This window comes from Peromyscus californicus, unplaced genomic scaffold (assembly GCF_007827085.1).
Source record: "Peromyscus californicus insignis strain IS unplaced genomic scaffold, ASM782708v3 Scaffold_12__1_contigs__length_115047231, whole genome shotgun sequence".
NCBI classification, from domain to species: domain Eukaryota; kingdom Metazoa; phylum Chordata; class Mammalia; order Rodentia; family Cricetidae; genus Peromyscus; species Peromyscus californicus.
Window position 1 is genome coordinate 86,395,266 of NW_026294413.1, and position 24,396 is coordinate 86,419,661.

The 24,396-nt window shown below is 50.1% G+C and overlaps 2 protein-coding genes across 5 annotated transcripts in view; both read right to left on the bottom strand.

Annotated features, from left to right (window-relative positions):
- Positions 1-1,131: 1,131 nt before the first annotated feature.
- On the bottom strand, positions 1,132-4,598 carry Mustn1 (musculoskeletal, embryonic nuclear protein 1). Its single transcript, XM_052733737.1, has 3 exons — positions 2,943-4,598; positions 1,813-1,945; positions 1,132-1,448 (listed from the first exon to the last, which is right to left on the bottom strand). The coding sequence occupies exons 1-3, from the start codon at positions 2,949-2,951 to the stop codon at positions 1,342-1,344; spliced, it is 249 nt and encodes an 82-aa protein (XP_052589697.1). The 5' UTR covers positions 2,952-4,598; the 3' UTR covers positions 1,132-1,341.
- An 802-nt stretch (positions 4,599-5,400) lies between these two features.
- Positions 5,401-24,396, bottom strand: part of Stimate (STIM activating enhancer) — a 57,487-nt gene continuing 38,491 nt past the window's right edge. Inside the window, exons 2-9 of one of the 4 annotated variants that reach the window (XM_052733733.1) lie at positions 21,006-21,054; positions 20,698-20,739; positions 19,372-19,467; positions 17,185-17,306; positions 12,053-12,165; positions 10,952-11,029; positions 9,885-10,034; positions 5,401-8,240 (exon numbers count right to left, since the gene is read on the bottom strand). In XM_052733733.1, the coding sequence (XP_052589693.1) occupies positions 8,124-8,240; positions 9,885-10,034; positions 10,952-11,029; positions 12,053-12,165; positions 17,185-17,306; positions 19,372-19,467; positions 20,698-20,739; positions 21,006-21,054 (767 nt within the window). In that variant the 3' untranslated portion in view covers positions 5,401-8,123. The remainder of the gene's footprint in view (positions 8,241-9,884; positions 10,035-10,951; positions 11,030-12,052; positions 12,166-17,184; positions 17,307-19,371; positions 19,468-20,697; positions 20,740-21,005; positions 21,055-24,396) is intronic. The other 3 variants (XM_052733735.1, XM_052733734.1, XM_052733736.1) reach the window with 3 other exon arrangements.

Consider the following 24,396-nt stretch of genomic DNA (forward strand, 5'->3'; position numbering starts at 1 on the left):
AAGAAATGCCCCGAGAAAGTTCTACCTGCCCAGGGCACACAAGGGGCTTCGCAGCAGAAGTCATCCACAAGCCAGGCCCTGCTCTGAGGGAGCCACGATTAGCCTGTCTGTGGTCTACAGACCTGTGGATGTGCCAACATCCCAGCTGCAGGCTTTTCGTCTCCTCCTTCTGACACAGCAGACACAGGACACAGGTCTGAAGAGGTCACACCTAGCTAGGCACCTGGTATTCTCACAACCCAGATAACATGCTGGGGCTGAGAGTGTGGTGGGTGAGAGTCCAGGAAACTCACCACCACTGGCCAGAGGAACCACACCTAGTTTTGTCTCTGAGATGGAGACACACAGTAAAGCAGCAACCTAACAAGGTGGAGGGAGCTGGGCGCTGAGGACCTTGGGAACACCTCAGTGGCTTCCATGGCAGGCAGAGGGAGCTAGGCCTCCAATGACGTAACTCTGAGAAGTGTCACTGTGACCTGCTTTAAGGAATAAGCATCAACTCAACTCTCCTGTTGCATATGATGGGAAACCAGGGGCTAGCTTTAATTTTTTATTTTATTTTATTTTAAGGTATATGAATATTTTGACTGCAGGTGTACCAATGTATGCAATGCCCACAGAGGCCAGAAGAGGGTGATAGAGTTAAATGGTTGTGAGCCACCGTGTGCCTATTGGGAATTGAACTAGGGTCCTCTGCAGGAACAGCAAGTACTTTTAACTGTGAAGCCATCTCTCCAGCCCGGAAATGGAGGATTAGAAAGGAGAACAGAACCTGGGCATGGTGGTGCACACCTTGAATCTCAGCACCCAGGAGGAAGAGGCAGGAGGGTCTCTGTGAATTCAAGGCCAGCCTGGTCTACAGAGCGAGTTCCAGGACAGCCAGGGCTGTTAGAAAAACGGTCTCGAAGAAAAAAAAAAAAGAGAGAGAGAGAGAGCAGAGAGGTGTACAGTCATCAGGACTGTATTGTGTCAGCGAGTCTTTCTAGTACATCTCAGCAGCCCGGAAAGCCAGCACGCAGTACCCCCTGCCCCGCCCACCCCAGAGCCCAGGAAGGGCACTGAACGTGTTCCATCCCCACACTGCCCTCTCCTCCTCTGCAGTTAGTGGCCACTGACCAACTGACACCTTCCCAAGGTTGAAGCCACTCGGGCACCTCTTTATTGGTGTTTCCAAGGTGATGGTAAAGAAGGGCTAGGGTTGTGGGGAGTCAGGACGGTTCCGGAGACAGCAGGGAAAAGTCATCCTCCAGCATTATAAAAAAAAAAAAAAAAAAAAAAAAGAACGAGCTCGTGGGAGAGGCTCCTGTGTCCAGGTGTGTGGAGTGGTGCAGTGCACACTTCTCAGCCAAAGACGCTCTTGGCAGGTCCCTCTTTGGGCTTCTCAAAGACTGTCTCGGTGCCTGTGCGGTTGCGGCTGAATACAGATGGGGCAGCAGAGCCAGCTTGCTCTGTAGGTAGAAGAGGTGGAAGAGAGGAATCAGGGGCCTACACTGGGTTTCTCAGGGGCAAGGCTCCCTCCCTATGCTGGGGCCAGCCCCTGTTATACCCAGAAACTCTCAACACCTCTCAGCTACCACTGGGAGATGCTTACGCTTGCAGTCCTGCCACGTGCCCTGGAGTACTCGCCACAGTCCCGCACGACCCGGAATACACTCGCCACAGACCCCCACGACCCGGAATACACTCGCCACAGTCCCCCACGACCCAGAATACACTCGCCACAGTCCCCCACGACCCGGAATACACTCGCCACAGTCCCCCACGACCCGGAATACACTCGCCACAGTCCCGCACGACCCGGAATACACTCACCACAGTCCCGCATGACCTGGTATGTCTTAGACTTGATCTCCTGGTTCTTGGCCAAGTTCCCTCGGGCTCCCTTCAGGTCTTCTTCCTTCACAGGGGGACGCTTCTTCTTGATGGGGGCTTCAGAGGTGCCAACCTTGGAAAGTCCAGAGCCTTACAATTTGAGGCCTTGAGACGAACCCCTCCAACTCTGGCAGGAGTTCATCTTTGTAGATCATTGAACTCGGTCAATTCAAAGCCCATTCCTTTCCCAGCCTCTGCAGGTTCCCCTGCCCTCTTGGTCTGACTTGGACATCTGACCTTAGCCCACAGAGAGCTCCTGGGGGTGATGGCCACTGCATCCTCATGCTGGCCTGTTTGCCTGGCCAAATTCAGGACTGGACACAAGGGGCAGAGGGGAAAAGGATGGACTTTCAAGACTGAGCAGCCCTAGGGAATCTGGTGAGTTCTAAGACCTGTTCACTGGGTAGCAAAGAGTCCAATAAGGACTGTCCTGCTTTCCCCAAACCAAAAACACTGGTATTTTTTATTATTGTGTTTGGAAAGGAGATGGGGTAGACAGCCGTGGAGCAAGCAGCAAGGACAACCTTGCTGTTCTGTCCCAGTAGAGCTGAAAAAGCCAAACTCTGCTTCCCCTTCCCCTCCACCCCCGGCGCCTGTGAGGTTGAAGTCTTAGTCCTTCTTAAGCCCTGAAGGCAGGTGCAGGGCTTCCCTCACTCGGCCTGGGCTGGGCTCCCAGGGAAACATGGGCCTGCCCAGAGACACACCCTGCCAGGGAGACAGAAGGACACAGCGCTGTGACCTATAGGTACAGCCACCCTCCCTCACCCTTCCTCCAGATTACAAATGTATATAACCGGATACACTAAGCTATCAAAATCTGCTCCCTCATACACATACAAAAGCACACACAGTTCTATGGAAGTATTCCCCCAACACCTCACAACAAGTTGTGGGACAACCAAGGCCATTCACCAGAGCCTGGTGGGACCCAGAGTGTCTTCTCTGACAGGGCTTGCAGAGCCCCTGCTTAGGCTTGGCTTTTAGTTCAAAGCGGACACCACCAATTAGCGTCCAGACTTGCTCCTTCCCAACTCCCTTGGCACCAGCTGGCCCCCACTGGGCCTTCTTACCTCGGACATGGTAGATGCCAAGCAAGTTCTCTGTAGGTAACTCTCTGGCAGGCAGTAGCCACAGGAAGAGATCTGTGTGAAGTCCAACCCTCAGGAACTTATATAACCTGCTTGTCTGTCCCGGGGAAGTCACTCCCTCCTCTGGAAGCTCCCAGATGATTCAGATCCACGCAGCTACTAGCTGGTGTTTATTCTTGGAAATGATGGGCAGCAGCCCTGGTGAAAGTAGACAGCTGGGGGTACCCCATGCTTTTGGGAACAGCTGCTCCCTTGCAGGTGGGAGGTACTGGCACTGTGTCCACACACTGTGTTTATGAACGAGAACCCTGGGATGTGTGTGACGGTCTGGGCAGGCTGACTATAAGAACCCATCCCAGCATGGGGTGGGAGGGGAAATCTCTGAGGAAAGGGAGGGCCCTGAACCAGGGTGGATGCTCTGAGCTTGTCTGTCTTTCTCTTCTACCCCTGGATTCCAGTGGAAATACATTTTCCATCTCGGCACACTGGTAGGGCAGAAACTTCCTGTCGGTTGCTTGGAGGCATTTTCTCACAGTAAGTAGCCACCTCTGGTTCACAGTGGAGACTCAGAGGCTGAGGAGATCCTGGCGAGCTGCTATGTCACAGTTTTGCTGATGCCCTGGTCCTCCACCCAGCCCTGAGACACTTAGTAAAGGGGCAAAAAGAGGCAGGGTATGGGCTCAGGAAGGACCAGGAGACCATGGTTGCTGGTGAAGGTCTAGAGAAGGCTTCTGCCTAAGATGGGAACTGGGCAGCTGACTGCTACCTTAGGGGAGAGGGGCAAAGTCCTTCAGCTGTTAAGCTGTGAGGAAGAGGGCAAGGCTCCCTTGGAAAGTCCTTCAGCATTCCTAATGGCCTCATCGTTGCAGAGAAAGATCACCTCAGCACACACAGGGACCCTAAGCCTGAGGGGGGCAGTGGTAGATGTGGGTCAGAGGTCGGTCTCTGTTAGACCTATCTCAGTTCCCTCCAGTCTACAATGGACATTATTCTTACCCCTGAAAGCTCCAGGCAGATGAAATCCAACCAGGCACTACCATACAATGATCCTAAATGTCACTCCATGGCTGTCGTACCTCAAACTCCACCCTAGCCTCAGCCTGGGCTCTGGTTCCCGGCAGGTCAACACGGGCAGGCACTACCAGGTTTAGCTTGGGATAAGTGTTGCCCTGGGCAATGCCTATGACTCCAAAGAGAGGCGAGGCCGTGCCTCGTGAAGAGTGCCCACACCTAGCTCGGTCTAGTTCTGGCCTCAAGGACAAGGATGTGGGATGTTTGCCTCTCTCTCAAACACAGCCCATTCCCCAGGAGGTAAACTGGCTTAGACTCCCATCAGCAAGGAAGAAGGCGAGACTGTCTGGTTTCTTTCCTTGCAGATTTGACCCCACAGCTGCCACGATGCATTAGAAGGTTTATCAGCCCAGTGAGCTAGTTCAGTTCCAGAGGACACACAACCATCGGCCATAAAAGTGATGGTTTCCTTCTCCCTTCTTTTTTTAAATGTAATAAGATGTGGAACTTTATTGTAAACCAGTTTACATTTTGTACACCATCTTCCCTTTCGTCTAAAAAATGTGTTTCTGTGACTCACAACACCACTGGTTAAATACCTCCCTGGAGAGGCAGCTGAAGTGGGAATGGTGTCCTTCACACAGGTCTGATTTCTAATAAATCCTATGGAAAGAAACATTAAAAACCAAAGCAGGCAACCAACCAACCCACCCACCCACCCACCCACTCACCCACTCAGAACTCAGGGTGCTCAAAGCAAGGCTGACCACAGGTCCCTCACTGCAAACAAGTCTCTCACTGGAAGCTGAGTGATGCTTCATTTAAGACAGAGGTTCTCAACCTGGGAGTCGTGACCCATTTGGGAGGGGGGTCACCCTTTTACAGGGGTCACCGAAGACCACCCAAAACAACAGATATTTACAATTCATAACAGTAGGAAAATTAGTTATAAAATAGCAACAAAAATAATTCTATGGTTGGGGGGGTCACCACAACATGAGGAACTGTTCCGGGGTCACAGCATTAGGAGGGCTGAGAACCACTGATCTAAGCCAGCTCATATCCTACAAGGTGGTCGCTGCCTGGCAGGAGGGACAGTCTGGGCCTGCTCCTTCCAGGGACCCTGGGCCTGCACTGCCAAAGGGAAGTGACAACTTGGATTCGAGCTTTCTTGTTTTCCCTGAGGAAAGAGGCACGAGAAATGAGGTGAGCTCGTATCTCCTTGTTGCCAGGGAGTTCACAATTTAAAGTTTGAGGCAGGAGGCTACCAACATGCTCCAGGGCTGCGGGGCCACAGACTCTTACCTCACACATCTTCCGGTACACAGACCGAGAAGACACTGCCACGCAGGATCTCACCGTTCACTCTTGCCTTTATCAAAGTCTCACCCACAGCCAAATGAAATTATAAAACAATAGCCACCATCTCTTGGAGTTAGACATCAGCTCTCTCATCGGTTTATTTCTGTTAGTTACAAAAAACTCATTCATCGCCTTGGCTTGCAAGCTTCCACCGAGAGCAGCTTGGCCAAGACACCGATTTGGACAAATCAGATTGGCAGCACACCATAGCTACGTCAGCATTCCACTTCTGTTTTTCTTCCTAGCCTGGTGATGTCTTGCCATCAGCCAATAGAAGGTCCCACCTCATAAGGCACCTCGGAACAAGTGATGGGGACACTCATCCCAGGGAAGGAGGACAGCTCAGGAAGACATCCTGATCAGAGCCCTCTACATCCACTCCAGTAGGGCAGTGCACCGCGGTAACAGGAAGGCCTCAGCGACCACTGGAGGCTCTCCTGAGGGATGCAGAAGGGTGTGAGTGTCTGTGCTTATGCTGCATGTGTGCATGCACACATCCACACAGGAAAGGGGGAAGGGCAACCACCCCGAGCCTGCACACAGGCTCCAATATCACATACCCGCTGGACCTCCTTTCCCGCTGAGCCAGCTCCACAGCTGCAGCTCAGAGACTAGAGAATTGGGGTGCACAAAGAACCTACCCTCACTTCCTCTGTCCCTCAGGCCCCGTGAGGACCTTACAGATCACCTCTGGGAGGCCTGTGCAACTGGAGTTTCCATCCTTGGCAGTGGTTGTTCCCCCCGCCTCTGTGGCTGGTTTGGAAACTCTAGGCGCTCAAGTCTGAAAATGAGGTTCCAACCCTGCGCTCCAGAAGGACGGTCATCTCTAGCACAGTGAGACAGGAGGGGACGTGAGGATGACATCAGCAACGCCACTAGGAGCTGACCATCTCCCTCAGGAGTTCCAGTTGCACTCCCTCACAACACCGAGCGCATCCTCACTAGAGAGGGGGAAGGGAATGACCAGGGCTGTAGGCTGGAAAGGAAATAGGAAACAGGAACAATTCAGGGCCTGACCAATCCATTTCACAGGTCACTGGCCTCTGCCTCACCCGGCTGTGAAGCGTCCAACGGTAATCTCTCTTCTCGGTGGTGCTTGCACGAGAAGATGAGCCGAGAGAGACACCCCAGAGTACACCCTCTGTCTAGGACAAGTAAGACTTCAAGTGGCAGAGGACAGCCCCAGGTACTCTGGATAAAGGCTGGGTTCACATGCCACAAGCAGACTTAGATCCTGGATGCTTAAGCAAAACACATTCTTACGTAGGTTTAGAAGAAGGATCTGAGGAGAGTCGGCTCCTCTGTGCTCGCCTCACCTAAGGCCTCAGCCACACCATGAAGTAGTGGGGTGTCCTTGGGCTCCTTACCACTGTGCCTGCGTGCTGGACGACAAGCCGCCAGACACTCTTCTACAGCAGAGAGGGCCAGGTCAGCCTGTACCACCAGGTGAACTGTGGCCAGGCTGAGAAGTAGGCGAAACCACCAAGGAGCAGCCATAGTCTAGAAATACCTCATAGTAGCTACACAGTAAGACATAGCTCTCACTGGAAGCTGCTCTGCCCCTGCCGCTTCACAACTTTGGAGGGCATGACAACAGGCATCTCTGGCCAGGCAGCTGAGCAAGCAAGCAGGTGACAGCTGGTGACAGGCACCAAGGCAAAGGTTGGCTCTTCGAGCTGCTGGACTGGGAGCAGAGGCTGGGACCATGTTCTCATTTGAGATTCGGAGGCCCTGAGAGAGGCAGGACACCAGCAGGAGGAGCCTGGTGGTCTTGAGTCCTCCGGACACAAACGTCTAACTCTTGAGCTCCTTCCTCAGTCAGGTTTAACCAAAGCCTCTGACATGCCAGCTTGTATGCCCTGGCTCTGCTCCCACACGCTGGAGCATACAGACCCATTCGGAACAGCTGCCTCCTGCCCAGGTCTGACCTCAACACACTGTGGATTTCTGACCACAGATAAAGGCTATCTACCCTTCCGGGATTTCTGACCACAGATAAAGGCTATCTACCCTTCCCATCAGGACCCTTCACCTCCTCATCAGGTGTTACCTAACAATATTCCCGGCTAAAAAAACTCCTGACTTTTACCCACCTCCCATCAGCTCATACCCCATGAAAGGCAAACAAATCCATTTCTTTGGGGATTAAAAAGAGTTTTAAATACAGTAGTATGAAAATATAACTTAAAAAATATAAAAGTCAAACAGCATACGGAAGACTTAAAAATCTGTTTGCCCATTAGACCATAGATACTTTGTAGGAAATAAACACATACTCAAAAAACAGTAACACTGTCACAGCTCATAAAACTGGCTTTAGAAATAAAGAGTTACAAAAGCCATTTTGAGTAAGAAAGCATTCCTGTTCCAACTTGGGTCAACCCGTGGCTGTTAACCCCAAGCACGTCACATGTCCACACGGCCCCAGCCTCAGCACGAGGACCCGCAACAGTCTATGTGTGCTCTGTTTTCTTCCATCACGCCTGCTGGTCAGACACAGGACAGGGTCTCACGACACCCCAAGGGACGTCGACGACGACAACAAACACAGCTCTTCGCTTGCATATTTGGTCAGTGTTTGTAGTGCAATGAGCAGGACCTCCAGCTGCCCACAGCCCCCGGGCACGGTCCTCCTCCCTCTCTGCAGTCACAGTAGTCTGGGGCGGGCTGGCGGAGAGCGGGCAGAGACAGCAAGAGGAGCGGAGGTAGAAGAGGAGGGTAGAGAGAGGAGGGAAGGGACGCTGCTGCAGGGCTGGGGCCCAGGACTGTCACTGGCAGCGTGGGAGTGTGTCACACAGGCAGCCCAAAGCGGTGCTTCTTCTTCTTCACAGGTTTGAGGGGGGTCAGTCTACGAAGGTCCTCCTCGGCATCAGACTCCTCCATTTCGTCATCAGCTGAGATCAGGATCTGAGGCGGCGAAGAGGCAAAGCCTAAGACACCAGTGCAGGGCTTCTGTGCCTATCTTTCTGGGAGGCCTCGAGGCTCCCACATTCTTAGAAGGGGTTGTGGGGAGGGCCTCCTTCCACAGGGAGATGTGTTGGCATTAAAGTCACCACCCCTCATCTGCCAATGTACCAATGCTCCCCTCCCCATGCCTTCATCCAACTTCCAGCCAGACCCAAATCCTATCATCAAAGCCAACTGAGTGCATGGAATCTCAGGGTCCTGCATCGGCCAAAAGGGAATGAAATCATCCCAGGGACCATATAAGGCATGCAGTTCCAAAAGGGCTGCTGAGCCAACTGTCCCTTCTCAAGATGAAGAGGGAAACTTGCTTTCCGCATCCATGCAGCTGAGACACCGAGGACAAATCTGCTCATCCCTGCCACAGCCGCTGGCCTCACACCTGAGAACCATGGAAGATCAGAACAGCCCTCGCGAAGGTTTAAGGGCAGGGGGATGTGAACTCCCACTCCAGGGCTGGGGCAAACGGCCTTCCCGTGGACTGAATCACTCGATGGCTCCCCGCTTTGGCCAACGTGCACTTCACTTTATCGCCAGAGGGCAAACCGTGTGGTTGTGACTGCCTAGGAGCCGCACTATTTATCACTCAGCAAATGTCTGCCAGGCCTTAGGATGGGATAAGCCCTGTAACCAGATTCTATGAACACAAACTTGGAGGTGTGGGCTTGCCCTCTAGTCTATTCACTTTCTAAAACCCCCTCCAGACTGCCCAGGGCTCTCCAGGGGGTTGCTTAGTTACAGGACACAAGTGTGATGATGACTATCTGTGCATTTTCTCTTCCTCATCCTCAAGTCTCAGGGGGGGTAGCAATCCCAGTCTTTTTCTTTCTTTCTTTTTTTGCGGGGAGACAGGATCTCACTACAAAGTCCTGGCTGGCCTGGAACTTGCTATGTAGACCAGGCTGATCTCAAACTCACAGAGATCTGAGTGTGTCTACTGTCCAAGTGCAGGATTAAGGCCACGTACCACCAAGTGGCTAAGCTCAGCCACTTCTGCGGCTCCCATCGTCAGCACAGTGCTCAGCACTATGGGAGTGTCCTTAGGCCGACCCAGCTTCGACTTGCTGAGGCACAAAGGCACAATGCACACTGCAGAGCAGCTAGAACACCCACTCCTGCCCCAGGCTTCGTCCATGAGTGCTGCTCCCTTACACCACCAGGCCCTTGAATTTAGACCCCAGCAGACAGAAGGAGATGAGGAGACCTCTGTGAGATGTAGCTGGTCCTATATTTTAGAAGCTTGCAGCCAACACTTCCTCTGCTTGTTGATGAAGGACAGGGCTCTAGGTACCTCCATGCTTCCCTGGAATAAGGTGTATTTCGCCTTACCTGGCTGTCTCCACTGCCAGTCCACAGGGACTATGTGTGGCAAGTCACCCTGACTACATACGGCATCTGTTTGATCTGGGAAGGTACATGTGGCAGCGTTGGGCTCTGAGGGACCTGGGCTACTCTTCAGCTCATCCTCCCCTCCGACTACCACTATGACTCAGCATGCAAAGATGGGATGCAAGCATGAGACCTGAGACCCCCCGGAGCCAAAGGTCTGATGGCGAGGCTCTTGGGGAGAGTCAAGGAGGCTCCTACCTCAGACTCTGACTCTTCATGGGATGCCGCCCTCCGGTATCGAACCTTGCTCCCATTCCTTGAGTCCTGGTTGGCTCCTCTTTCTTCTAGCTTGGCTTTCGTCTTCCCCTTTCTCATGAGGAAATTGTCTACTACCCAGAACATGAAAGCCTGTGGGAAGGAAGAGTGCAGGTTACGCTGGGTAAGCCAGGACAGAGCAAAGCAGAGGGATGCTAGCCACCCTCCATAGTCCTAAGAAAGGAGAACCTCACTCAGCCCTGACTATCTCCCAGTAGATTCAAGAGGAATTACCTCTCTATTTCCCTTGCTGTGCTTTTATTATCAGAGACCAGCAGGGTAATTCCTGCTGTGTTCACTTGTGGGTCTTTGTTGTGTTAAATAATGGGCAGCCTGAGGCCAAGTGTGATGGTGCACACCTTTGGTCCCAGCACTTGGAGCCAGAGGCGGGTGGATCTCTGTGAGTTCAAGGACAGCCTGGTCTACATAGTGAGTTCCAGGACAGCTAGGGCTAGGTAGAGAGACCCTGTCTCAAAACACAAACCACCAACCAGGTAGCCTGCTTTGGGCATAGAACCAAGGCCTCTAACTTCTAGCTTGGAGCCCTTACGGGTCCTTCACAGGTGGCCACCCAGCCGGCTGCTTCAGGGAGCCCCCGACTCCTTCGGCACTCACACCACAGGCTCCTCACATCTGGCCACTGTGCTCATGAGTTTCTCTGATATCTGTCCTCAGCAATCAGTATCTGGAGAACACGTGAAATGATCCTGATCTAGAAGGTACTATCATACATAATCTGGGGTATTTCAGTGGGAAGTGGCCCAGCAGGGAAGGTAAGTCCTACTTCCTAGGATCCTTCTTCTGAGACAGGAGCCCTGGGGAGGGCACCTGTATTCTGAGCAAGGACTCCCACCATTTCCAAGGCTGGTTATGGGATGGGAAGTAGCAACTGGTTACACACAGAAAGGTCTGGGGGCTGGAAGGTGACTTTTGTGTCACACTCAGAGCTTTGAACAAGAACCCTTGAAGGCAGGGCACAAACTGGGGTAAACACACAACAAGGCACTGACATTGACAAAGAAGGGGACTATCAGCATGACGATGGCCAGCTTCAGGTCTGGGTTTTCAATTGGATTCAATAGGGCCACCTGCAGAGAGAACAGACACAGTGAGGAGGAGACCGCAGGGGCAGCACAGAGACGCAGACACTCCCAACAGCCACTGGAAACAACCCCTTACACCCATGGCTGCACAGACCCTAGATCGGATGCTGATGGGAAACCCGTCAGACACTGTGGGCCTCTAGCACTTTAGCAGTTTCCCCTCGTTGAGGACTCGAGGCCACTGCGTCAGATCCAAGCCGGACCCACGTCCAGTAGGGAGCAGAAGGGACAGCCTGAAGCCCTGCAGAGCAGCAGCGTCGGCATGTGCCTTAGGGGCTTAGAGGGAGGAAATTCAGTGGGTGATCATTAGAGATTTGGACAATGATGTGCTAGACCACTCACCAGAAAAAATCCCACACAGCTATCATCTCTGGGGCACAGCAGCTCAGGAACATTCTGGCTTAGTTTCTTAAAAAAGGTAAAAACTCAGCCACAGATAAAACCAAAGGAAAGCCAATATCTGAGCCACATGTTCTGGAAGGCTCCTTGGCTGTTTTATATGGGAATGAGTCGCATAGGTTTATCTAGGTAGCTCAGGGATCAGAGGGCAGAGGGCAGGGCTGGGAAAGCCATGGGCTCTCCCAGGTATTAGTATGTAGGTGGGCAGAGACCTCAGAAACTGCTTGTGGCACACAATGGCTTCAGCTGAACGAGCTAGCCCAGACACACGTGTGAAGGACATTTGCCAGTGTAGACACAGTCAGTTACAAAGTCTGAAGACTAACCAGACCAAGGAACAAAGCAGAAGGGGCGTGTTTCCATGAAGTTCGCATACACCCACGGTCTAATCTAGAGAAGACATGTATTCACATGAAGTGTGTGGACACCCAGCACAGGCACGACAAATTAGTGCTCTTGTAAATAGCTGCTCTATCAGACCAAATCCAGGACTCTCATGGAGCTAAAATAAAAACAAGCAGGCTGGGGCTGGGGCTGGGGCTGGGGGGGATGCGGGATGCTGCTGCTTGGCTTAGCAGGGAGCTGCCGAAGCAGGGGTAGGAGGCAAACCTTTTTCCACTGGAGTATGAGCAGGACGATGAAGACCACGGACTTTTCAAAGATCATGATCACGATGTAAAGGGCACACTGCCCCACCCAGGCCCCACACTGCAGAGGGTCTCCTGCAGGGACAGGTAGGTGCTTAGGCACATGGGCCCAGGATCTGAGTAGGACAACAACCACCCAAGCCCCTTGCAGCTTGTACCGCTGGCTGCATCCCAGAACCCTGGCTCTAAGGTACTTCATGAGTCCCTAAAGCTCTACAAATCACCTCATTCCTAAAACAGGCAGTGCTCTGAATAAAGTCAGAATTCCTAATTTGGACACACCAGAATGTTTTTCTTTCAAAAAATTTTAGGATAGAGTTAAGAGGCACTAAAGTTAGTTGGCTCTCTTGGTGAAGCAAGAGCACTATTATTATCTACAGCTGATTTCCCCAGTGACTGGCGCTATCCCTCCCTTTCTCTGTCTACCATGAGACTGGCACTGCAATCATAAATGCAGTAATGAACCTCTCTGTCCACTTTCCTCCTTTCTGCCACCCACTTCTTAGGCCATTACCCACCACCCCTGCTGTCCTCAGTCCTAAGAACATCAACCTGATTGAGAAACTCAGATTCCCACTGAATTAATGTAAAAGAATGACAAGTTAATTACTGCTTTTCAGGACTCTTTCAAACAATTAAAACAAAAACTAATTTTGGGGACAACCTAATTAACGTTGGCCAGGACAAAGACAACAGAAGCCCTCAAGACAAGGAGGAGTGGAAACAGGCTGAGGCCAGCAGCTATGATTGAGGCTTGTCTGTGAGTCTGTCAGTGGCTGAGAAATGATTGGGAAGGGCCCAACAGTCCACAATGGGGGACATTTGGGCCCCAAAGTACCTCTAGAATGCTTCAAAAAGGGATTCAATGAAGGGTGGAGGCCCAGCCTCTCTAGAAGATGATCTAACAGCATGTAGAACCTAAGGATAGGCCTCCTCAAAGAGTGGGTGCCCAGCTGTGTCCTGGACACTCAACCATAGCAGCCTGCGCTACACTGACCAAAACAGGGGCACATTAACATTCCAGGGAGGCTCTGAAAAGAGAATCTGGTCTGGAGAGAACTCTCCAACTTCTCATTTGATTCTTCTGTTTCCACAGCAACCCCAGGCATTCATGCTGCAGGCCCCCAAGCCCTGCCTGGGCCTGCAAGCTGAACCTAGTGGAAGCAAGTGAATGCCATTACACAGCTGTCATGAACACACACCAGACTGTGCTGTTTCCTTTTCTGGACAATGCTAGGAGAAAGGTAGGAAGCGGGCAGAAACACACTAACTGCCTGTTCTAATGCCTTCCTATTTACTTCTGCCCTGGGCAGGGGGCAGGGCATCTGAGTTGCAGCAAAGCACCTCAGAAGGACCAATCCTCCTGGCTAAGCTGCTAATTCAAGTTTTGCAATGCTTTTGGTAAATCACCTGACCTCACTGAGAAAAAACAGGAGAAGAAACTATTTGCTAAAACTTTCAGGCAATGTTGGTGATGGCCATGTAGGAAGTACCACTGGGGAGTGTCTGGAAAGGAACTGGTGTGTCTGGAGGTAAGCAGACAAGTGACACCATTTGTTTACTGTAACAAGGACACTCACTCGCTCAGAGTGTACATCCATTCCATTTGCTTGTAAGCTGCGAGACACTGATGGAAGAGACATGCTTTTCCCCCTCCTTCCGAGTTTGTCTGCACAGAGGAGCGGCCACTGCTCTTTGTTTATTGATACTAAAATAAAAATGTCCAAAACCACCAAAGAGGGGGGAAGAGCACCCGTGTCCGGCAGACACACGCACACACCCTCTTCTCCTGTGTGCCCAGGCCACAGGTCACTGAAGCTGGACTGAGTGTACACAGGACAGTTTGTTTGCTTATTTCTGTTCCCTCAAGAGTTTTTCAAAAGCTCCCTGAAGTTGGTCTCTACAGGACAAATATGGTTACTAAGCATGGCCATGTGTCCTGCTTTCTACTGTAGTGGATGACCTCAGGGATACTGGTTTGTTTTGGTAAATTATTCCCTCAGGCTAAGTTGTAGGAGTAGGGGCCAAAAAGAAACATCTGTGCTGAGAAGCTTCTGAAAGGGAGCATTTAGATGGCGCAGGCAGGAAAGTCTATGATATACAGTGCTGCCGAACATCACCTTGTTTATGGGGCATGAGAGGCTTGCTCATCTGTGGTGATATATTGTGTACCCCAATAAAGCTTAGCTGAAAGATCAGAGAAGCAGAAAAGCTAGCCCCTAGCTTACCTCTAGGAAATCCTCAGCTTCAAGATAGCGAGTTTCTGTTTCCTCACGCCTTATACACCTTTCTGTGTCCTGCCATATTACTTCCTGGGATTAAAGGTATGTGTTACCACTGCCTGGCTCTGTTTCTCTCCTGTAGCCCAGTGTGACCTTGAACTCATAGAAATTCAGACAGATCTCTGCCTCCCAAGTGATAGAATTAAAGGTGTGTGCCACCACCGCCTGACCTCTATGTCTAATTTAGTGGCTGGCTCTGTCCTCTGATCCCCAGGTAAGCTTTATTGGGGTACACAATATATCACTGTAAGGATTATTCCTTAATTACGTCACTAGCCTGAGACAGTGTCCCAGCCTAAAAAGCGGGCATGCCCTCTGTGCCCTCTCTTTTCCACACTCTCTCCTTCCATACTTTCCCCCCTCTGCGAGGTGTCTCTGTCTCTGTCTCCCCCCCCCCCCCCCAATAAAGCTCTCGAAAGGTAACCATGGCTCGTGACTCTTCCGTCACCAGCACTCTCCTCCATCGGCATCACCACACTCATCAGACTACAGATGTCACGAGTCACTCAGAAACTATTCACCCCTCAAACCAAATAACTCTGGCTTACCTTCCAAGTCCTAAGATCTCTTCTGGAACCAAGTAAGCTATCTCTTCTCAAGTAAATCCCTCTTCTCTGTTTACCTGAGAGCTGTGGGGTCTACATGGAGTTCCTGCCTCAACTGGACAGGTAAATTCACAGGTACAGAAGGCAGAATAATGGTCCTGCAAAGATGTCCACCTTCCAACCTCTAGAACCCATGATATGTGCTGTGACCTAGCCAAGGGGAATGCTGTCTGTTAATGGAATTAAGGTTGTGATTCAGACCTAAATGGAATATCTGGAGTGTCCAGGTGCACTCTGGGTAATCACAGGGGCCCTTCAAGGTAGGTCAGACTGGTATACCATAAGAAGAACTCCGCTACTGGCTTTGAAAGCAGAGGGAGAGAATCATGAGCCAAGGGACCCAGACAGAACTAGAGGCGGGGCAGGACAACAGAACAACCATCCTTATGACCTACTGATGCCCTCCTGTTAATCCAGCAGAACTGGGTGGGACTTCCGGAGGAACTGGAGATTAAATCAATGGGCTTGTCTTATCGCTAAGCCTGTGTTGCTCTGTTACAGCAGCAACAGAAATCAACAACAATCAACAAGCACGGAGCAGCAGGAAGCGGGGAGTCTAGGAAAGGAGGACTTGGGATGGTCTCTGGCAAAGGGACATTTTCTCTGGAGACACCCCGGCTTGAAGACACTGGTTCCCAACAACAGTGACTGAATTAAGGGACTGGGCCAAGAGGACAGGGCTCACACACAGCCACTGCCTCCTTCCTTTCTCTCCATCCTTGGGTAGGCAGACAAAACTTGCTTCAGGACGGGTGGTACTCTCACACCTGGTCTATCGGGACCAGACCTGACCTCTGTTCTCAGTCAACAGTTGACTGTGGAGAACCCACATCATCACCAGTCAGCTACGGTGGGGCTGGCAGCTCTGCCCTCCAGAAGGGATCTCAACAGCAAAGGCGCAATGCAAGCAGTGTTGACGGAGGCGGTGGAAGGTGTTAGGACTCCTGGTGCAGAGGACACGAAGCCCTTAAACACGCCCCGACTGGGTGTGTCACTTCCCTCCTCCAGGTGTCCATTTTATAAATGAGAATGATGTAGAATTGGTCCCCACGTGCTGTGGCCCACTTCTGTCCTGCCAGCCGAGAGCTCCATGACTCGGGCATTCAGAATCCTTCCCTCCCTTGAGTCCTGCGGCACAGGCTGTGTCGGGCACTATCTTAAGTCAGTGACTCATCAGCATCAAGTAACAGACTAAGAAAAGCCCTCCCCTGAGCTCATCTTCCCTCACTGAAGACAAACAATTACTTAAGATTTCTAGAAATACCCAAGGCACTCCACAGCCAGCTCCACCAATCATGCGCCCTTTCAAACTGTCAGCCCCTCTGAGATCTTCAGCCACCTAGAAGTGAGTAGGTCTCTGGGCCCAGAGCCATGGGTTGTTTGGATGGCCTGACAAGGAAAGGCGAATGTGGATCCAGACTTCCACCCACAACCTTCACGCTTGCCCTGGTGCCCTCTTGTGGTGAAGTTCTGCTAACACTGTTCCGGGAGAGGAGCTCCGCGCTAGCAGCTCCTATCAGTGCTACCTTCAACTCTTCCTCATGCTTACAGCTGACTTGAAAGCAGCTGCTTACTCAGGATGTGACATGGGGGTCTTACAAGGTAGGCCAGCACCCACAAAGTTGCTGGTCTGAAGCCTTGTATCTGGATGGTGATGACCTCACGTCTGAGTGACTGAGACATCCACATGCTAGGTGGGGGACAAGTCTACAGTTAGAAGAAGCAAGGTAGCTTGACCTCAGGAGGGCTGCACACTCCGGTACTTGCCACTTGAGCTCTCCTGTTAGCAGAGTAACCTAGTGCCAGGGCAAACAGTGGGTAGCAGAAGGACAAGCTCCCACCTCCCTATGGACGGACCACCTCTCAAACAAGAGTTGCTGCCACGTCTCTAGCGTGGCGGGCAGGTGGGGTGAGATCTTTGGGACTCTCAGCAGAACGAGGTGGCTTGGCAGTCCTGCAGGTGGAACCACAAATGACCCTGGTGGAAGCGCTGTCTCCTGGCTGCTGCCACCTTCTCTCCTACAAAAGTGAGTGTCGTGGCCTTGAAGTACTTACTTCCTTCTTGCCCCCAAGGAAAGTGATATTCAGACCCTAAAACAAACCCCTTTCTGTTTACACAGGAAGACAGTCAGCAGCTCCCAACCTTGCAGATTGCAGAGCTCCACAGTCGTCCCCAACATGCTCTCCCCAGTGTCCACGGACATTACCATATTCTCCAAACCGCAGAGATTCCCACTGCTGCCACTCCACCAAGACACTGACAGCGCGTACGCCCACATAAATGAGAAGCATGCCTACAGTGGCGTCCAGAAGAAAGTTGATGAGGTACCTAGAAAGAGAGGCCACACCAGCATGGTCAGGGGAGAAAGCCACTGAGCTGGGGCCTCAGTGAAGTACTTACCAGGGATGGGACCAGCCTAACAGACTCAGTCTTTGTTTGACCTTACTGGGGGAGAGTGGTACCCGTACACGTATTTATGCAAGAGGCTATGGAAATGGCGGCTTCCATTTCCAGGTGTCTACAAAGGTGCTAATATTAAAAACTTGAAGAACAGGAAAGAGAAGGACAGAGAAACTTTATAAATTTCAAGTGATATGTGCCAAGGCCAAGATTTAACAGAAGACAGCGTACCTGGAAGTGGCTAAGGAAACTGACAGGAAAACAAACCCAATTGAACAACAAATCCATTCAATGCTTCTGCTTGTTCCCTGATGGTTCAGGCCACATGAGGTCATAGAGCTGCGCCACTTTCCCATGGCATTCAAAGAAAATGGTTTCTGAGACTTCTTAGACAAAGCAGACACGGCCACATGGCCACGTGGCCACATAGTCACCCCTATCAGTAACTGTGTGTGCAAACAGTACTTTTACTTTCTTGTAGTGGTGCTGGTGATGGAACCCAGCACCCTATATATGCTAGGCAAATGCTCTACTACAGCTACACTCCCAGAATTGACTTTTAACTTCAGTGAGAGTTCTGCTGCCCCAAGAAAAGGCCAGAGGATTGGAGGAAGGGGTGGGGGGAGGTATGCCCATAGTGACCACATATCCCTATAAGGTTTGTTTCCATTTTCCTGACACAAAACTTTTCTCACCAAGGTAAAGTACCTTGTTTACCTGCCCTCCCTCAAGGGCCCTATATCCAGATCTAACAGCACAGCTGGACACAGGCCCCAGCTACCTAGGGCAGACTAAGTAGAGAATGAGGCCACTGAGGCAGGTTCTGAACTCCCTATAGATAAGCTCGAGGAGAATGCAAGAGTCAGCTTCAAGGAGCTTCCAAGCGGCTAGGACCTGAGACACTGTATGCAGACCAGCTGACCTCTGCCCCAGTCTGGGCTTTGTGATGTGCACAACACTCCAATATGGGGGCAGCATACCATGCCTGGTCCCCAGAACCCAAAACACAAGCACTGAGAGGCAGGCAGGCAGCTTGCTCTTCCCCCTTAAAGACACAAGAGGTCACTCTCAGACCAGAGTCAGAAAGAACAGTCACAACTTCCAAAGCAACTTCTGTTCTGGCAGGAGGCTACATCTCATTGGTGAAGAATGCTATTCACAGCTGAGATAAAGCCTGAGAAATACCAAGGACAATGGGTATATCCAGTCTTGAACTCATTTATATACCTGCCAAATACTTCCTGAGCCTACCTTGTGCTGTCCTTGGAAACCAAGACCAAGTTTTACACCCAGTACTCAACACAGGGGATCCATTCAGGCGTCAGAGCATCGTGGGGCCTTGGACACAGACTAAGTCTAGCTCCACCACTTCTGCACTGTGAACTTTAAGTACTGTAACATTTTTGTGCCTCTAACTTGAAGTTGGTGATAGGAAGTAAGAGTTGGGACTGGGGTAAATCCTCTACCACTCTGTCTGCTAGGGGGATGACCACTCCTCCTCCCAGAAAGAAGTACAGCATCCCAGGGCATGGTGAAGGTTTCAGACACACTGCTCTGGCTATCACGTAGAAAGCAGTCCACACTGACAGCTGGAACAGTGGATGCTCCACAAGAACTGCCTGTGAGCATCTCACATCACATGGAAAAGCCTATGCGCTCTGTAATTGGCACAGAGCTGCTCTCGCAGTGTTATCCTGTCCTGCTTGGCGGAGGGGGTGGGGTGCTGGAAACATGGGACTACAAGGGCACCAAAGACAAAGGACTGAACTTGGACCGATGAGCAGAAAGCCAACACACAAGGTGACTGTCAAAGCCCAGAGAGCCAACCCAAAGCTGAGTATATAGAGCCATGAAGGCACGCACAGGATGAAACGAGAGAGGAGCCCAGAGGGGAAGGGATGGGTGCCTCCCCCAAGCGAGGTGGCTGCACTGGAAGGGAAGGGAAGGCCAGTCCATATTTTCAATTGAGGTCAAATTCAAGTACAAGACTCACAGTGAACAAGGGTCCTCTTCAGTGAGATCTGCTAGGTACACATTGGCAAAGTGGATGAACAGCATCCCTATGGCTTGTTTGGAAGTATCTAAAAACCTGCGTAAAACAGAACCAGCGTTACCGACCTGACAGGACAGCAGCAACCACTTCAGAGAACGCAGACCAGACAGCTCACCCAGACCAAGCCTCAAAACCATCCCTAAACCCATCAAAAGATAACGGGTGTGAAGGAGGAGACATCAAAAGATAATGTGTGTAAGATGTGGAGGGCTCAGATCTAGGTCTTCGAGGTGTTCCTCACTAACTGTGAGAGCAGGACTAAACGACCAGATTTGGGAGAATCGGTGACCGAGTGAGCACAAAGAAGAATTCTCAACACGTGGGAGGAATGACTTTAAGAACCAGCAAGTACATGTGTGACAACTTATAAGCGCTTTATTGACATGACGACGAGGTTTCTTCCGAAGGGGAGTGGAAGTTTCCTTAGGGCAGGAGTAAGCTCAGTGTGGCCCACACTGTTCCCCGAAGCCTTCCTGTTTCCTTCCAGATGACTTACTGTGTGGGAGTTCTGTCCTTGGAATCTATTTCTGAAGCTTTACCGCCACATACTGAACACACAACTGCTACTGCAGGGTCATCTACACAAAATGAGTATGCTTGATATTCACGGATCTAAACGAAACATTCCATCTCCACCCGACCCAGAGTCCCGAGCCCCCTGTAACTTCCCGAGTGCCAGAGGTGGGAGGGATCTTTTGTCCTAATACTTGGGTTTTGGCCCCGGGTCCCCTCACAGAACTCCCAGTCCTTTGGACTGTCCTGGGTGACAGGAACATCTTTTGTTCTAAAAAAGTGACTAGTTCCTAGAGGGCTTTAGGATGGGGAAGGCCACCGAAGGACTAAGCCGTGACTAAACCAAGACCCACCATACTCCAGGGAGAGAAGAAGGGCTGTAGACCAAGTTAACAGTCAGGCAAGCCTAGTGATTGTAAAACATGGGGCCTGGATGTTTTGGAACCAGTGAGCAAGTGAACTGGTACACAGGATGGTGCATGCTAAAGCCGTAGTCACAGAACTGTGCTCAGGAGCACCCCAGTACACTGAACCTCTCCGTTTAGCCATTTATCTATGTCCTTCACAATAAACCTGGAAACGGAAATACTGTTTCTTTGAGTTTTGAGTCACATCTGGAAGGGGGGTGTTCTAAGGATCCCTGATATATGCATGACTAATCTCCAAATAAATTTGTATTTGTTTACACATGTAGACTGTAGAAGTCAAGAATGTAAACACAATCTCACAACAAGTCAAGATGAAGAAACCCACAGCAGAGGCGGCCTCATTTGTATTGTCTTCCATCTCCCAGTACTGAAAGCAACATTATAAATAAAAGGAGGGGTCAATAATTATATGGAAAAAAAAAAAACAACCAAAAAACAAAAACCCAAGTCTGTTTTCATATTATACAGCATGCCTAATAATGAACTCGGTTGAGGAATTCTACATACTTTCTATGATATGTAATTTCTCCTATTCCATGCCCTAGCTATCCCAATACACTGCTGTCAGCCCCCAAACCAAAGCCCCAACCCAGCAAAAAGCTTTCTACGGTGAGTTAGCACTTTGGTACATACCATATCCTCCATGGTCTTCTTTCATGCTTTGGTTCTCTGAAGCGTTTAACTGGAAGAACAGACAGACATCAGTAGTTTCTCAAACCAACAGCAAAGCAAAGCACAAACACAAGTCGGGTTATCAGTCCACTTGTTATTTACATTGCTAAGTTAAAATACTTTGTCTGTAAGCACGGGACAATGTATGCTGCTCAGTGAAGGTTACAGAGAGCCTGTACTGCTGTCTGTTAGCATGGACTCTCCAGAACTAGATACTTACTAAAGCAGGACTTCTCACAGTGTGTGTAAACCTGCATTTTTCCAAATTCACTAGAAACAACAAAGGATAATGTAGTTGCTTCTGACCTTAGCATATGTTCTGTCTGAGGACAATCCACCCACTTACCCTGAAGTTTACTGTCTACTCCAAGCCAGACAGTGGGGATACATATGTAAAGTTAGCTGTCTAGGAAACAGGGGAGAGCTATGTAACCATATGGGATGGAAAGTGCTAGAAAAGAGACAGATCTGAGGCTGGAAGCAGTAGTTAGGGCACGCTTCCCTAACGGAAACAATCAAGCCAAGTCCTCAGGGCTGAGTAAGAGCTTGCGAAAGACCAGAGAGGAGAGCAAACACTGAGCAGACCCTGCTTCAGGGCTCACAGGTACAGCAACAGAGCATGGCGTTTAGAATAATTTCATTTGTCTTACCATACTAGATAACAAGAAAGCCTGCTGGAGAAACAGCAGGTGAGAGGGTAACACATTGAACATGGACCAAATTGGGGGTGGGGGTAGTCCTGAGTGCTGGGTCAGGGGGTCTGGAGTGAATCCTGTAGGAAAGGAAGAGCCAGGGGAGTCTAGGCAGAGTCGGCTTAGAAAAGCAGCCCCGAGAACTGTGCAGATGTGGACTTCCTGGATGGAGGCCCTGAGTAAGGATGCTGGCTGTGCTCACAGCTCTAAGGAAGAGGCAGCAACAACCTGATCAACCTTGGCTGGCAAAGGACTCACCAGGTTCACACCTGTGCCCAAGTTGTCCGGGCACACTGTCTAGAACAGAGGAAATAAGGTTTCACTACTACAGGCACCCCTGAGGTGCTTGGCAACATTCCACAACTAAAACAACCACTGGAAGTGCTGCTTGTGTGATATTTACCCATACCAAAGTGCTAAGAAAGAACCAGATTGACTCAAGCCATGAAAAATCCCCAATCACAACGGGTAGCGGGAGAGAACCAACTTCTGGAGAAATCCCAAGCTGCCAGAGGAACAGCAGGAGGGTGTAAGAGAGCAAACAGAACACAAGTCAATAAACTCTGCTCTCTGAATAAATACAGCCAGTCCACATTTGGCAGGGCAAGGCTGCCTATACAAAGACTGAAATAACAAGCCTGGTGTTTCGAGTCATGTTGATATAGAGACTGAAAAGCTGGTGGAACTGTGAGGAAGCCTGCTGCATCCTTGACATACCATAGACTCAAAACCTCAACCGTGCCAAAAGAACCTCAAGTGGAAGCCAAGAGGCTCTGCTGGCCTGGATGGCTCTTAAAAGCAAGTTCTTTTCCTAGAAGCAGGCCAAGTCTCACTGAGGGGTAGGGATTCACAGAGAATAGTCTAGAAACTTGCAGCTGGGGCCAGATCAGTTCTATCCTCACCATTATCATTATTATTTTATTTAATTTTTTCATTTTTCAAGACAGCATTTCTGTGTGTAGCTCTGGCTGTCTTGGATCTTGCTCTGTAGACCAGGCTAGGCTGGACTCAAACTCAGAGATCCACCTGCTTTTGCCTCCTCAGTGCTGAGGTTAAAGGTGTGTGCCACCATACCCAGCTCTCTCCTCACCATTATAGAGGACATCAAATATTCCAAAAGGAGAATGTTCTGATTCCTACAGGATATACCCTTAGGTAATAGAGTGGCTATAATTTTCCTCCTAATGGCTTATGGAAAAAAATTATACATTATATATGTTAAATAGATTATAATTATATATATAGTATATACGTTAAATAGATTATATAAAATGGTATAGTTAAAACGCATTATAAGTAACTATCTAATAAATCTATTGTTACTACTATATTAATGTGATGCATGGATAAAGGGAAACAATTGTGGTACTATGAGATGAATCCTTATTGGAATCATATTTGGAGATAGTGCTTTTGAAGAAGCAATTAACATAAAATGAGGTTCTGTGGGTGGGTCCTAACCCAGTATGATTGGTGCTCTTACAAAAAGAGGAACCTGCTGGGTAGCGGTGATTCACACCTTTAATCCCAGCACTTGGGAGGCAGAGCCAGGTGGATCTCTGTGAGTTTGAGGCCAGCCTGGTCTACAGAGCGAGATCCAGGACAAGCACCAAAATTACATGGAGAAACCCTGTCTCCAAAAACCAAAAACCAAAACCAAAACCAAAACAAAAACCAAAACAAAAAAAAAAAAAAAAGAGGAACCCAGGATACATGAATGGACAGATGTATGAATGAGTACACCAAGAAAAGACCATTTGAGGACATGGTAAAAAGTAGCCATCCACCAGTTCCTCAGAAAGCTGGGAATCATCTACCTCAAGAATGCTCCATCCTACCACAGGGACACTTGCTCAACCATGTTCATTGTGGCTTTATTCATAATAGTCAGAAACTGAAAAAAACTTTGACATCCCTCAACACAAGAATGGATAAAGAAAATGTACATTTACACGATGGAGTTATTACTCAGCTGTTAAAAAATTAACATCATGAAATTTGAAGGCAAATGGATGAAACTTGAAAAATCCTCACCTCAATGAGGTAAACCAGATCCAGAAAGATACATATGGTATGTATTCACTTATAAGCAGATATTGGCCATTAAGTAAATGATAACCAAGCTACAATCCACAGACCCAGAGAGGTTAGGTAAAGAGGAGGGCTTTAGAGGGGAAGCATGAATCTCCCTGGGAAGGGTAAACAGAAGAGATTTTGAGTGGACTGGGGGCGGGTGGGGACTGGAGCAGCGGATCAGGTCGTGGGGGTGGGGGATGGAGGGAGAAAGTGCAGCGAGAGACAGCTGGAATGGGGGAGGGCTTTTGGGGGGTGCTGTGGAAACTTAGTGAAATGGAAACTTGCTGGAATCTATGAGGATGACCCTAATGAGGGCTCCTAGTAATGGAGGACAGAGTCTGAACTGGCCATCTTTTATAGCTAGGCAAGGCTCCCAGTGGTGGGACTGGATGGCATTTGGTTGAGTTGTGACTGAGGGGGTCCCATGGAGATCCCTAAAGAACCCAGGCTGATGCAAGGGCAGAGGGTCGCTCTCCGAAACCTGACAGTGGGGCTCCACTGCTGAGGACAACATCCACACAGCTCGTTGAATGTAGAGAGGTAGAGCTGGTGCCTGGAGCCTTCTCCCTTACGTTCTAGTCTCT